At 52.9% G+C, this 13,725-nt stretch overlaps 2 protein-coding genes across 6 annotated transcripts; one reads left to right on the plus strand and one right to left on the minus strand.

Annotated features, from left to right (window-relative positions):
• Window positions 1-240: 240 nt before the first annotated feature.
• On the minus strand, window positions 241-2,227 carry LOC125916918 (heat shock protein beta-6). Its single transcript, XM_049623167.1, has 3 exons — window positions 1,973-2,227; window positions 846-968; window positions 241-732 (listed from the first exon to the last, which is right to left on the minus strand). Exons 1-3 carry the CDS (start codon window positions 2,153-2,155, stop codon window positions 553-555), a joined length of 486 nt encoding a protein of 161 aa, XP_049479124.1. The 5' UTR covers window positions 2,156-2,227; the 3' UTR covers window positions 241-552.
• A 1,044-nt stretch (window positions 2,228-3,271) lies between these two features.
• On the plus strand, window positions 3,272-11,939 carry LOC125916916 (proline and serine-rich protein 3-like). Of its 5 annotated transcripts, none has more exons than XM_049623163.1 (11): window positions 3,272-3,368; window positions 4,370-4,466; window positions 4,777-4,979; window positions 5,803-5,924; window positions 6,028-6,137; window positions 6,824-6,906; window positions 7,005-7,144; window positions 10,232-10,407; window positions 10,525-11,476; window positions 11,565-11,646; window positions 11,758-11,939. In XM_049623163.1, exons 1-11 carry the CDS (start codon window positions 3,358-3,360, stop codon window positions 11,897-11,899), a joined length of 2,118 nt encoding a protein of 705 aa, XP_049479120.1. In that variant the 5' UTR covers window positions 3,272-3,357; the 3' UTR covers window positions 11,900-11,939. The 5 variants fall into 5 exon arrangements, with proteins under 5 accessions (XP_049479120.1, XP_049479122.1, XP_049479119.1 ...); XM_049623165.1 differs by having other exon boundaries at window positions 6,031-6,137; XM_049623162.1 differs by having other exon boundaries at window positions 3,275-3,368; window positions 4,322-4,466.
• Window positions 11,940-13,725: the final 1,786 nt, after the last annotated feature.

Here is a 13,725-nt window from a genome sequence, read left to right on the forward strand (position 1 = left end):
GGAGTAGTGTCCAGTTGGAACGAGGGGGAAGGATCCAGAGTCTTGAGGACCAGGCCTAGATGGTCTGGGGTGGGAGGTCTGGGCAGTCTGGGATATTTGAGGGGTGGAGAGGGATTATGCTTGACTGATCTAGGGTGGGAGCAGGGCTGGCCAGACCATAACATAGTGTCAGAGTGGGGAAAGGATCAAAATGGGATTTGGAGATGTTTTAACAGATGAGTCAGAAGGAAGCAGAGGAGGGAATTTTGAGTGGGTTTATATTGCCAAGAAAGTGGGGTCAGTGGGGCTGGGAGACTGTAGGCTGAAGGGTTGTGCTTGTAGGGCCTGGAAGCTAGGGAGGTGTCAGGGGGTTGAAAGCTGGAGGGGGTATGAGAGTGGGAGCGTCAGTGGAAAGGTCTAGGTTACCAGGGCAGAGCCTAGTTGGGAAGGGTCAGGGTAGGATCCCAGATTGGGTGGGTGGTTTTGGCGCGCTCAGGACATCTGGCTGGGCGGAGTCAGGTCGGCTTTAAAAGAGGGGGCCAGAGGCGGCTCCCAGGGTTCAGGCATGACCGCCTACTTGGCAGCAGCCTGCGGCGGCGGTGGAGCCTGGGCCGTCGCCTGGGCTGTCGCGGGAGCGGCCTGGATGGACAGGACGCCCTCAGGAGACAGCGCAGACGTCACGGCGGCAGGGTCCACACCAGGCGGCAAGCGGTAGCGGCGGTGGAACTCGCGTGCGATGTATCCATGCTCATCCTGGAAAGAGAACAAGATTTGAGTGGCTCCGCCCTTTCCCTATAGACGCCCTGTCGCTCCGGCCGGTGGGTCCCGCCTACGCATTCTGGTCCCACCCCCGCCAGCGGGCTCACCGGGCGCTCTTCGTGGCGCGCATGCACCTCCACGTGGTCGCCAACCACCTTGACGGCGATTTCCTCTGGGGAAAAGTGCTTCACGTCCAGCAGCACCGAGAAATGCCCAGGTTCCGTCGGGACCTAAGCACAGTCGATCGTCATGGCGGGGGGGGGGGGGGGGGGGGGGAGGCTCCCAGGACCCAGCAAGGCCCCTCCCCCCGCCCTTTCCGGGGCTGCCCTTGCCCCAGGCCTCCGGAACTGGGCAGTCTCCCTTCCCACTCCTAGCCCCAAAGGATGTCTTCACCCGGAATAGCTGGGATCACCCCTCCCCCTGTAGTCACAGATTTTCCTCTCACACAGACCGATGAGGCCCTCTTGGGCAAAGCCAGGGACCTCGGCTCTCACAGGGTAACCCTGCCCCCTCCCCCAGTGTCAAGGACCCATAGCCAGCGTATCCTTTGGACACTGAGTCCCCAGCCCCCTTCCTCTCAGAACTCCTGGTGCCTTTATTGTACCCCCTCCCCACCACCACCACCAGAAATTGCCAAGATGCCTCTTCCCCCAGCCTCCAGAGTCTTCTCTTTACCCTCCCACTGGAGTCACGGGGCCGCTTACGCCCTCAACAGTTAGCAGTATTCATCCTCCACTTCCCCGAGTGGCCAGGCCCCCCTTTCTCAAGTCACAGGACCCTTCCTCTGTCTCGAGACAGAGGGACACCACATACAGTCTCCAAACTCTTCCCCGAAAATGACAAAACATTCCTTCCCCTCAGGAGTCCCTGGGAACCCACACGCCCCCTTCAGAATGACTGAGCGCCCCCTTTTCCCCGGATCACCGGTCTCCTTCAGTCACCAACGCTCCCCCTCGGAGTGACCGCCGCACCCTATCAGTGACTCAGCCATTCCAGCCCCTCAGAGCTGAGCCCCTCCTCTGAGGGTCAGGGACCTCCCACCCCCTTCAGTAATCCGACTGCTAAGATTCCATACTACGGCAACTCTAGAAGCCCCTCTGAGTGGCCGGACTTTCCACCCCGCTCAAAGTCAGGGGGCATTCCTCACACACACCCCCCCCCCCCCCCCCTCAGGATGACCGGGGCCCCAAGCCTTGGAAGTGGCCAGGTTACCGCCCTCCCCCAGGCCTGGCACCTGGGCGGCAGGCAGCGCCACGCTGGGTGCGCGCAGGTAGTAGGGGGCCAGCGTGGCGGGGCAGAGCGCAGCCAGCTCGGCCTCCAGCAGCCCCTCGCCGAAGCGCTGGTCGAAGAGGCGCCCGGGCAAAGGGGCCGAGGCGCGGCGCAGCCAAGACGGCTGCACAGGCACGGGGATCTCCATCCTGCTTCGCCGCCGCCGCCGCCCCTAGGCTCCGCAGTGCCCCTGCGTGCGCGGCAGCCGCTCTTATAGTACGCCTTGTGTCCGCCCCTCGGCGGGCCGCCCGGGGACACTGGGACCGCGGCCAGCGCCGGCCATTAATAGAGCCTTATTTAGAAAGCCCAACAATGACTTGGCCATTTATTAAGCGCCTGCTGGATGCCAGAGGTGATCCCCCAATTTCCCAAAGGGGAAAGAGGAGGCGCAGCCTTGCCGAGTAGGTAGAATAGCACGGTATTTGGGACCCAGGGCCACCGCGCGGTTCGCAGTCCCTTTAATCCATTCCCGCCCCGCAGGCAGCTCCCGGGATGACGTAGATGGCGGTCTTAGGAGCAGATTCTTGGGTACAGGGAATGTGATAGCCAGCCAGGCTGTCAGGAGGACACAAAACAGACCCTACTCCCATCTCAACAGGGCCTTGGGCCCAGCCCCCCGGCAAGCCAGGCCTAATTCTGGGCCTCTGACTCAGCCTCGGGTGCCCAGGGTAGTGGGGTCTGCCAGGTGAGCAGCAGCCAGAGGGCGCAGGCACGAACAGTCCAGGCTGGCCCCCCAGGGGCCGCGCGCCGGGCCCGAAATAGCTCATTTTGATCCCACCATTTCGGCTAGGAGCCCAGGCCTGGCACTTAGTGCAACCAGCTGCTCCTGCAGCAAGACAGAAGTGGTTAATGACCCCGCGGGACCGGTTGGCTGGTCCGACGGATGAAGGGGCGTTGGTTAGAGAGGGGACGGATTCTCTAATTGCTCTGCAACGCGAAAAGCGGTAGTTATATTGGAGTCCATTTCTGCAGCAAAAGGGGGCGTGGCTAGAACACCCTGCTGGACAGCTAGTGTACTTTGGAACTCTTCCTAACCGCGAGCTCACCCTCAGATCCTTTCCATTGGTCCGCAGCCTTGCCAATTACTGCCGCGCGCTACGATTCTCCAATCAAACATGCTCTCTCAAGTCAGGCCGACAATACAGCCAGTTGTGAGACATCTCCCTTTGGCCCGTTTCCAATTACTTTTATTTTCCTCTCCATCATTGGTCGCTTTGGAGGCCGCTCTCTTTAGCGTCGGCACTCCCAGAAAGGGGCGGGCCTGGCAGGGCATTGCTAAGCGACCAAGCTGTGCGCGGGGTCAGCCCAGTGAAGGAGCTTAGCAGGCGGAAGCGCCCAGGTAGCTGCGGGATGGACCGCAGGTGAGCGATCCTTCCCGGGGACCACAGGAGGCCTGGGGAGGACCTAGAGTGAGATTAACACAGCCTTGGGTCAGATTTGCTAGGGTCCGGAGTCTCTTTCTCAACCGCATTGGAACTACAACTCCCAAGATGCCCCACATCCTTTGGCTGCTCCAGCCTTGGACTTCATCGTCTCGGGGGTCCCGTAGCGTTTTATGTTCCGCTTTCTAAGTGGCCCCAGGACTTTTCATTTTCCTCTGAAGATGCCCAGTGTCCTCTTGGAAATTAAATGTTTTAATTTTAAAATTTCCCCCAGACTCCTATGGGTGTTGTTTTTGACCTTTCTTGCTTAAGGCGGAGCCCAGTTACGGGGACTGTAGTCCATTTACTGTTTTCGCCTCAGTGTCCCAAGGACTTATGGGAAATGTACAGTGATAAGTTTTAGGCTTGTTTCTTTTCTTTTCTCTTATTTTCTTTTCTTTTATAATGTTTTATTTATTATTTTTGAGAGAGAAAGACAGCATGAGCAGGGGAGGGCGGGGGCGACAAAGAATGGGAAGCAGGCTCCAGGCTCTGAGCTGTCAGCACAGAGACCGTCTTGGGGCTCGAATTCACAAACTGTGAGATCATGACCTGAGCCGAAGTCACGGATGATGCAAAAGAGATACAGATGCCCAGCCTCCTTCCAGATATTATGATTCTTTTGGCCTGGGGTGAGGACCTCACATTTGTATTTTTTAAAGTCTCCTAGATTGGATTAGGGTTAAGAGCCACCAGTTAGCAGTTCCTTGGTTTTCTGAGACTGCTTCAAGGGCTGGTGGGAATCGAGCCTCTAGTATCATTATCTTGAATGTGCAGTGGCACTTCATGGGAATTATAGTTCATCTCTTCCAGGAATCTATGGGAATTGTAATCTGGTTCTGCCCTCCTCTTCCAACCTTGCAACCCGACTCCACCCTGCAACCCCCTAACAGGGCTGCACTGACCATGCTCCGCTTGCCAGCCTTAATCTCCCCTTGCAGTCTGCCAGTTTTCTCAGTCGGAGACAGCCCCTTTGAGGATACTCCCCTGGATCAAAGCCACTACTGGCCATCCCGAAGCCAGACCTGGCACCCCAAGGTGAGGACACCCCATAGAGAGTGCTGTATGTGAGCCCAGTGGTGAGGGAGTGACTAGAGGGAAGGAGGACATGTGATGAGAGATAGGGGTAGGAAATTAAGAGACAGTCCCTCCTGCCCTCCCTACAGCTCTGCCCTTACTCAGTCCTCTGTCACCTGGATCCCCTGTCATAGCCCCAATCACTGAGCTGTTGCCATTATAGGATGTGTTTCCTCCCCTCTGGACTGAGACACGCTTCGTGTGTGTCTTCGTTCCCCTACAGGGATGACCCTTCAGCCCTCACTTTCTTCTCCCCATCTCCGTATCTTAGACCCTGAGCCCGTCCAGGTCCCAGAAGTCCAAGCTCCCCAAAGTTCCTAAGGCTCTGGCCACAGGTCCCAACTCCTCTGAGCTGTTTGAAGAGTCCTGGCCATCCAGCTCAGAGACCCCTTCCCCACCTAGCACCACTGAAGAACAGAAGGGAGCCTCCCCACCACCCACCCTGGTTGACAGCCGGGAGTCCGTGGTGGCCAAGTAAGTACCAGGAGCCCTGGAGGGAAAGAAGGCTTTGGGTCAGGAGGGGGCAGGCATCCCATAATAATCATCATAGCCAGAGTTGTTAATGCAGCACTTTTAGAACCACACTTCATGTGTGTTATTAAGTGCTCTGGAGCTAGGCTGCCTGGGTTCAAATCCTAGCTCTGTCACTTACCCTCCAATCTGGGCCTCAATCTGTTAATTGGGATATTAATAGCATATATCCCCCTAGGGCGGTTTTAAACTTTCAACGAGTTACTGTCTATAAAGCATCTATAACAAGTACTATAACATAGTACTTGGATTTGTATGCTGCAAGTTCAGCTGCTTTAATAAAGAGTACCAAATTAATTGGGGCTTAATCAAGAGAACATTTACCTCTCCCTCACCTAACAGTCCAGGTAGAAGCAACCAGGGCTGATATGGCAGCCCCTAGTTGAGATGTCAGGGACACAACACAGTTTCCTTCTATCTTGTTGCCTCCCATCACTAGGCTGTTGCTCTTTCCTTTATGGACCAAAATGGCTCCCAGCCACATCCACTTTCCAGAATCACATCTCCTCATACCCTGTTGGTCAAGAATCTAGTTACATGACCATAAAACTGTAAGGATCCCTGATAAATATATCTGTAGAAGACCTGTCCAGTCTTATATAGTCCTATATAATATTGCATTATTATATCAGAAAGGAGAACAGATGTTGAGGGACAAGTAGTAGGTACTTCCATGGTACTTGATAAACGTCACTATTGTGACTGTTATTGTCATTATTATGTGGCTCCATTCATTCACCCACCTCCCAGTCTCTGATGCTCATAGGTACATAAACCGGTTCCGCCAGGCTCAGCCTACAAGCAGAGAGGAACGCCAGCCTGCAGGCCCAGCTGACTTTTGGTGGCTGCGGCCTGAATCTCCAGACACCAGCAGTCGACTTGCAGCAGGTACCTGCTTCAGTCCCATCCACTCCCAGCTGAAAACCTTTCCTGATCAATGTCCCCAGCAGACATTCCTCATACCCCACCAAAGTCAACTGGGGCTTCTCAGCAGGAGCCAGTGAACCAGAAGGAAGACCCGACATAGCAGTCTCAACTCTTGCCAAGGTGATGAGCACATCTCAGGCTAAGGCTGTGGCCCCCCTTCAGGAAATGAAGCAGGTGACATCCTCATCCACTTCCTTCCCTCTGTACCTGAACTGACAGCTCCAGCCCTGGGATAGACTTAGAGTCCATCCCAGTTCAAGGAAGCTTAAACAAAAAAGAAGGATTCGTTGGCTAATACAATCAAGAAATCCAAATGTATATGCTCTCAGGCATGGCTGGATCCAGGTTTTTGGACAGTATTAAGAGGAACTCAGCTCTCTTGAATCTCTGTTCCTCTTTGTTGGGTTCAATCTCAGGCAGGCTTTCCCCATGAAGTCACTAAGATAGCCTTAGTTCGCTCTAGGTTTCTAACTTACATAGTTAGTTTAGCGGAAAGAGGAGGATTTTCCAATAGTTCCTTCCAGAGCACCAGGGCTTACTCTCATTCGTTCATCTTTGAGCCAATCACTGTGGAACCAGAGGACAGATTGTTGCGATTAGCCAGTCTTGGTCAGGAAGGTGAGGTCAACCCTTCTCCCACAACAATGACTACAAGGTGGGGAAGGGGAGGCGCGGAGGGGCGGGGGTGGATCCACAGAGGAACACTGGGTCCCCCTTCCCTGAGGAGGAGGAGCAGATTCTAAGCCAGCATGTGAGGGTACCAGGTGGAGTGCAGACTGGACTTCGGGCCCTCTGTCCAGAGCCCCTTTCCCAGCACCCTTTGAGGTGGGGGCTGGCCTCTGACCCCTGTCACCTCACAGAGCCTCAGCACGTGGAACTCACCCCTGCTGGACCTGGAGACGCTGAGCCTGCAGAGCAGAGCTGCCAGGCTGCTCAAGCGCAGGTGCCTTCCCTGCCCTCATCGTCCCCACTCCTACAGCTCCGGGCCCAGCCCACTGCCTCTGAGACCTCTGTTGCCTCACTTCTGCTTTCTCCCTACAGCAAGGCCTCAGTCTCCTCCTCCTCACTCAGCCCTAGCGATGCCAGCGGCTCGTCATGCCCCGTCAGCTCTGATGGCCTCTCTGCCTTCTCCATGACCTTCACCCCTGACTCCAGCAAGGGCTCTGACCCCAAGGCACACGGTAAGTTCTGAGGCCACGATTGAGGGCAGTCTGGATGTGAATCCCAGCTCTGACATTTACCAGCTGTGTCACCTGGGACCTTTCTGGGCCCCTCTGTTTCTGCAGCTTTAGAACAGGGGTAATAAATGAGTCGGTGAATAATGCAGGGTGCGCTTACCGCCGGTCTGTGAACAGTACCTATCATTAGTATGGCAGGCTCTCTCCCTGCATCCCGTTCGCAGTTCTGAACACAGATGTCCAAAATTGGAAATTAGCTCTTTGCTAATTTGGCACCATACCTGATTTGATGCAAAATCTGACCTGAAGAGTATGAAGGCTGTATATGATCTCTGTGTATTTCATTTAGGGTGACTAGTCGTACAATTTTTGCTATGGTTGTGTTACATTGAACCACATGAAGATCTCTGTCTTTGTAAGTAAAAGGTGGTTGAATATTGGCAATTTCGTGTTGTTCAGCGAAATGCTAATGTGTTTGAGTCTGGTGTACTGACCCAGCCCCCTGGCAGTGCTGTTCACATCGTGTGACTCTGCTAAAGCATGCAAACTGTTGAACTCTCCATTTCTGCCGTCTGAAATTTTCAGACTTCAGAGGTGGGATGAAGGACCTGGGTTACTACTGTCATCATTATTGTTACTGTTACTCCATGCCCAGGTCCTGGGATGATGCCGTGGTGCACAGGACAGATGCTCTCCGTGTCTCACGGGGCTTAAGTGAGCGGGGACAGGCAGGCACAGTGAACAGACGGGCGTTCGTGCCTGGTGCGTGACCCTGCCTCCTTGTCTGATTCTTTGCTCCTTTTCAGCTTCACTTCACCTTTTATTCACCTTTCCTTCCTAAGCCTCAGTTTTCTCATCTGTAAAATGGGGGTAAAACTAGTATGTACTTCATGAGTTGTTCTGCAGAAATGTATTCATTCTTTCATCTAAAAAAACATTGAATACCGGGACGCCTGGGTGGTTCAGTTAAGCATCCGAGTTCAGCTCAGGTCATGATCCCATGGTTTGTGGATTCAAACCCCGCATCAGGCTCTGTGCTGACAGCTTGGAGCCTGGAGCTTGCTTCAGATTCTGTGTGTCTCTCTCTCTGTCTACCCCTCCCTTGTTCATGCTCTGTCTCTCAAAAGTAAGTGTTAAAAACAAACAAACAAACAAACACACAAAAAACATTGAATACCTGTTGTGGATGAGGCCCTGTGAGTGGGCTTGGCGATTCCACAGTGAACCAACCATACATGGTCCCACCTTCATGGTCCTCATAATATAGTCAGTGTAGGGCAGAAAATAGCTATATAACCCCACAAACAAAAGTGAAATGTAAGCAGAAATGAAGGCCATGCGATGGTTGTGATGCTGGGAAGTCACAGAAGGCCTCCGGGGAAGAGGGGCTATCTAACTGGAGACTTGAACAATGATGGTGGAGACAGTAGCCCTCTAGCATGTACTCAGGACCTGAGGTGGGAGGGAACATGGTACAGACAATGGACTAGAAAAGGCAAGGGATGCGGGGGGGGTGAGAGTAGGGTGGGGTAAGGTGGAAGAGACTGGCAGGAGTCAGATTACATTGGGCCAGGTAGGCACAGGAGGCATTTGGTCATGATCTTAGTACTAGGGAGCCATGGAGGATTCTGAGCAGGGAAAGGATGTGATCTAAGTTGGGTATTAACAGACTCCCTCTGGCTGCTGTTGACCCCCTAGTGAGAGATGCTGGTAGTTTCACTTGGGCCAGAGCCTGAGGAGCAGAGTAGAGGGAAGTGGCCAGGTTTGGAAGTAGAGTCACGGGATATAGAGGGGAGTGAGGGAGAGAGATCCAGGGTGACACCCCCCCCCCTTCTCTGTGCAACATCAAATGACAGGTCTTTTAAGAGACAATGGTAGCCCTACTGATCATTTTTGATGAAGTTATGCTCTGAATGATCGGAATGATATCCATGTCCATTCGCCCCACTGAACTGAGGACAACCAGTGGCTTTACCCTTAGTCACTGCGGTATCCCTAGCACGGGTCTGGGCACTGCAGTTCAATATAATCAGTTCATTTGGCATTTATGCCACAGATACTGGTGGCACCAGGCCTTGTTCTTGACACTGGGGATATGAGAATGATCAGACAGAAATAATCACTGCCCTTGTGTAGCTGCCAGAGATACATAAACAAAGAAGCGCCATACTGAGTATGTTAGAATGTGAAAAGTACTAAGGGGAAAAATGGAACAAGAAAGAGGATTGGGAGTGGTAAGGCTGGGGGTTGTTTTGGTTTTAAATAGGGTAGCCGGGGAAGACCTCACTAAGAAGGTGATACTGAGCAAAGATTGGAAGGATTTGAGGGCCTGAACCCTGTACATACAGGAGGGAACAACATGACAGGCAGTGGGAACCACAAATGCACAGGCTTTTGCTTTTTACCAGGACAGGTGCAGCCTGGGGAGGGTTCTAATCCAGGAGGGCCCTGATCTGACTCAGGTGTTCCCAGGCTCTCTCTGGCTGCAGGGTGAATAGATTGGGAGGACAGAAGTAGAGAAACAAGAGAAAAGGTTCCTGTTGGGTTGGCCCCAGGTAAGGGCAGTAAAGAGGGGGAGAAGTGAAGGGCCCCTGGGTGGCTCAGTTGGTCAAACGTCCGACTTTGGCCATCATCATCTCACAGTTCATGAGTTCAAGCCCCATGTCAGGCTCTGTGCTGACAGCTCAGAGTCTGGAGCCTGCTTCGGATTCTGTCTTCCTCTCTCTCTGCCCCTCCCCACCCTCTCAAAAATGAATGTCTGAAAGAATTAAAAAAAAAAAAAAAAAAGAGGGGGAGAAGAGAGCAGATTCTGGAGCATCTGTCTTGTTTACTGCTGTATGCATAATGTCCAGGCACAAAGTAAGAGCTCAATAAATACTTGCTGATGAATAAAGAATTGTATGATGGCAGCTTGAGAAGCCCAGGAGTGCTCTATCCCTGACTCTGCTTCTTTTCTCACTTCCTATTTGGATGAGTTGGGACATTATCTGGAGAGCTTGTCTGAATAACTTTCTGGTACAGTTAAAAGGTATATAAACAGACTGTCCTTGGTTTGCTCATCACCCTAGCCCCTCTCTGCTTACCCCACAGGAACACCAGCACATGCCCCCATCCCTGCTCCAGCCCCGATCTCCTCCCAGGCACCCTTGCGTCCAGAGGATGACATTCTATACCAGTGGCGGCAGCGGCGGAAGCTTGAAAGGGCTCGAGGAGGGCAGGGTGATGGAACCTGGGTGCTACCCCAGACTCCTGCCCTCACCACTCCAGTGAGATGGGGGAGGGAGGAGCTTGAGGGGGCTGGAGGGAGGTTTGCTAAGGAGAGCTGGAGGAAAGAGGAGCCTGGAGGCGACTGAGGACCCCTCTACCCTTTCTCTTTATCTCAGGTCCCTGTCCCTGTTTGTCGACAAGCTCCCGCTGCCCCTGCAGAGTCCCTTGCTTCCTTGGGAACCCAGCCTAATTGCGTCCCACTTTGGAGCAGTGTGACCCGGCCTGGTCCCCTGGAGGCCTTCTATATGGAGAGGCCTCCTATTCCGCCAGGGTTCTCTCCACACATCTTTTGGGGCCCCAGCCCACATGGGTTCTTCTGGGCCCCGCAGCCTGGTCCCTGGGTACCTGTCGGGGCCATTCCTCCCACGCCCTTCGCCTCTACCCCTGCGCCTCCGGGTTCCACTCCGGTGCCCCAGGCCTCCAACGCGGCACCTTCAGCCTCCACCTCCCCGCCCCCAGCCGTCCCCCAGGATCCGCCGGCTCTTGCGCCAAGCTGCCCCGCCCAGCCTGAGAAGCAGGGCCCCAAGCCTGGGAGTGGCAGAGCCCGGCGCCGCGAGTCCGCTGGGAGAGTCACGGCAGCTGACGAGGGTCCTGGCCTGCAGCTCAGAGGCGCCCTGGGCCAGGTAGTAGCCGCTCGGCTTTTCCCGGACAGCCTGGAGGACACGCCCCCTCACCTTGAGGGCCCACCTCTGGCAGAGACTGAATCTCAGAAAGTCAAGGCCACACAGCCCCAAACCAAAGTTACACCCCCTCTATCTGGATCCCATTTTCCCCAAGAACAGACCCCGCCTAGTCGGTCTAAAGCAGAGTCTCGGATTGCCAAGGCCAAGCTCCCCCTAGCGATGTCGGAGCCGAAGAAGGACAAAGACACTCCCTTGGCTGAAGCTGGGTATCTGAAACCCAGAGTCCCGCCCCCTCCGGCTAAGGAGGTGTCCGCTTGCATCGAGGCCCCGCCCCCTTCCTTCAGGGCGGGGTCTCTGGAGGCTGTGGCTACGCCCCCGTCCGCTGCTGACCACGCCTCCTCAGATCTGCTCTGCCAGGCCGCCCGACTTCTAGAGGCTGCAGAGGGTGAGCTGATGTGCGTGGCTGCCCGGATCTGGATAGTAGTCCAGCACCCCACGAGTCAACCTCCTGGCGCCCCCTCTTTTTCCCCTAGACTCTGACGGCAGCGAGTTCCAGGACGACCCTGTACTGCAGGTGCTAAGAGTTAAGAGGGCCGAGCTGAGGCTGCAAAAAAGGTGACCATCACCAGGATCTACAACACGCCTTTCCCAGAGCCATCCACAACCCCAGACCCCAATCCTGAGCACATAACCACCTCAGCTTCTACAACCCCGGATTTTTTGCAGGAAAGTGGCCGCGCAGTTATCGCTCTTACTGGACCACACTGAAGACCAAGCGACTTGGTCTCCTCCAACCAGATCACCTTCCAGGTCCCCAGAGAGGCGAATGCAAAAGGAAGGAGCTTCTCTTGAGACCAGACGACGCTGAATTATACAAATTGTATTTTTCCCAATAAAATGTTTTTTTCAAGTTACTTAGTTTCTCTGGGAGTTGTTCTGGAAAGGCTAAGAGTCGTGCTAATTAAGAGAAATGGCTCCCTCCCTCCCCCTATCCGAGGTACCTCTGCCCTGCCCCACCCCACTCTAGTTCCTGACCATTGGCACAAAATCTCTTCTGGTATCCTCTCTGAGGAATCCTCTCTGAGGTCAGGACAGGGAGGGGTTCCAGGACAGATTTCAGGCAAGACTGGACTTACCTTAGCTGACTCTCAACTCAGAGTGGATCCTCCTGTCTCAGCTGAGACCAAAGGGCTGTCCTTTGGGCATGAAACTAATGGGGGTCATCAGAGTGCTGGGCAATGGTCAATCCTCAGTCCACACCCTGCTTGAGCCAGAAACAGTATTTAGTGTGCTGATACCTCCCTCCCTGAAACACCTCCTCCTTACCCTTCCAGTGCCCCACCCCACTCCTCACCTCTCTGGTCACACCTTGTCATTGCTCCAACCTGTCACTTTAGCATGTCCCAGGTCCTTGCCTTTAACTATCTGTACTCATTCTCGGGCATCTCTAGCCCATCTCTATTCTAATAGTCCCCAAATTTCAATCTTCACCCTAGACCGGGCCACTGAACCTTAGCTTCCTGTATTCCGCTACCTGCTCCATTCCTCACCATTTCCATGCCAATGCCTACTGTCTCAAAGTTCACAGGTCTTAAACTGAGCTCTCAATCTTCCCCTTAACTTGCCACTCTGCTTTTCCTGTGCTCTATTCTAGTTGCCCAGGCCAAAAGCCATGTGGCCATTCCTGACTCCTCTCTTTCCCCCACCCCACAGTCAGTCAATTTGGCTAGCAATTCCTTTAAAATCTATCCGGAATTTAACCCCTTATTCTTCCACTGCCCTCACCCCAGCCTAAGCTATGGCACCTGGACTATTGAAAAACCTATTGTTTTGTCTGCAAATTATTTGACACACTTCCCATCAAAAAGTAGATTCTATGTCCCTTCTCCTTGAAACTGGGTAAAACTTTGTGACTGCCTCAACAAATAGAATGCAGAGGAAATGATACTGCTTTAACTTTCTAAACCAAATTAGCCAAGATGATACAGTATCCCCCTGATCTCCCCCCTCCTTTTGTATGCTTTGGAGCCCTGGACTTCCATGTAAAAAGTCCAGTTGCCATGCTGGATAGGGATTTTGGTTACACAGGTGTATGCACTTGTCAAAATTCAGTGAACTTTCTGAATGTCATTGTATGTGAAGTTTACCTCAAAAATAAATATTGAACTCTAGTTAAAGATATGCATGCTGAAGTGTTTAGGGGACAGTATACCAATGCCTATAATTTATTTTGAAATACATCCCAAAAATAGTAAGATTAATGAAACAGGATGAATAGAGTAATAAGTGAATTGAGATAAAGCAAATACAGTAAAATGTTAATTTTACTGTAAGATCTAAGTGGTGGATCTATGGGTGTCAACTGTAAAATTGTTCAACTTTGCTGTATGTTAGAAAGTTTTCATAATAAAATGTTGGAGAATGTATGATCAGGATTATGTTGATATCTGTATTTATTAAAGAGGGAGGATAGGATAGGTTTCTATTAATAGCTTCTGTATGTCATAGACATGGCATATATTTGTCTTCAGCCTTTTTGAACAAACCACACAATTAAATGAAATAAAAAAGAAGGAAATAGCTGTTTAGATATAAAGAGGATTTCTGAGGAAGTTACGTTCAGGCTGAGACAGGTAGGAATTAACTAGTTGACAAAAGACTATCCTAATTACTATCGCTGGATTTTAAATCATC

Source organism: Panthera uncia, unplaced genomic scaffold (assembly GCF_023721935.1).
Source record: "Panthera uncia isolate 11264 unplaced genomic scaffold, Puncia_PCG_1.0 HiC_scaffold_132, whole genome shotgun sequence".
NCBI classification, from domain to species: Eukaryota; Metazoa; Chordata; class Mammalia; order Carnivora; family Felidae; genus Panthera; species Panthera uncia.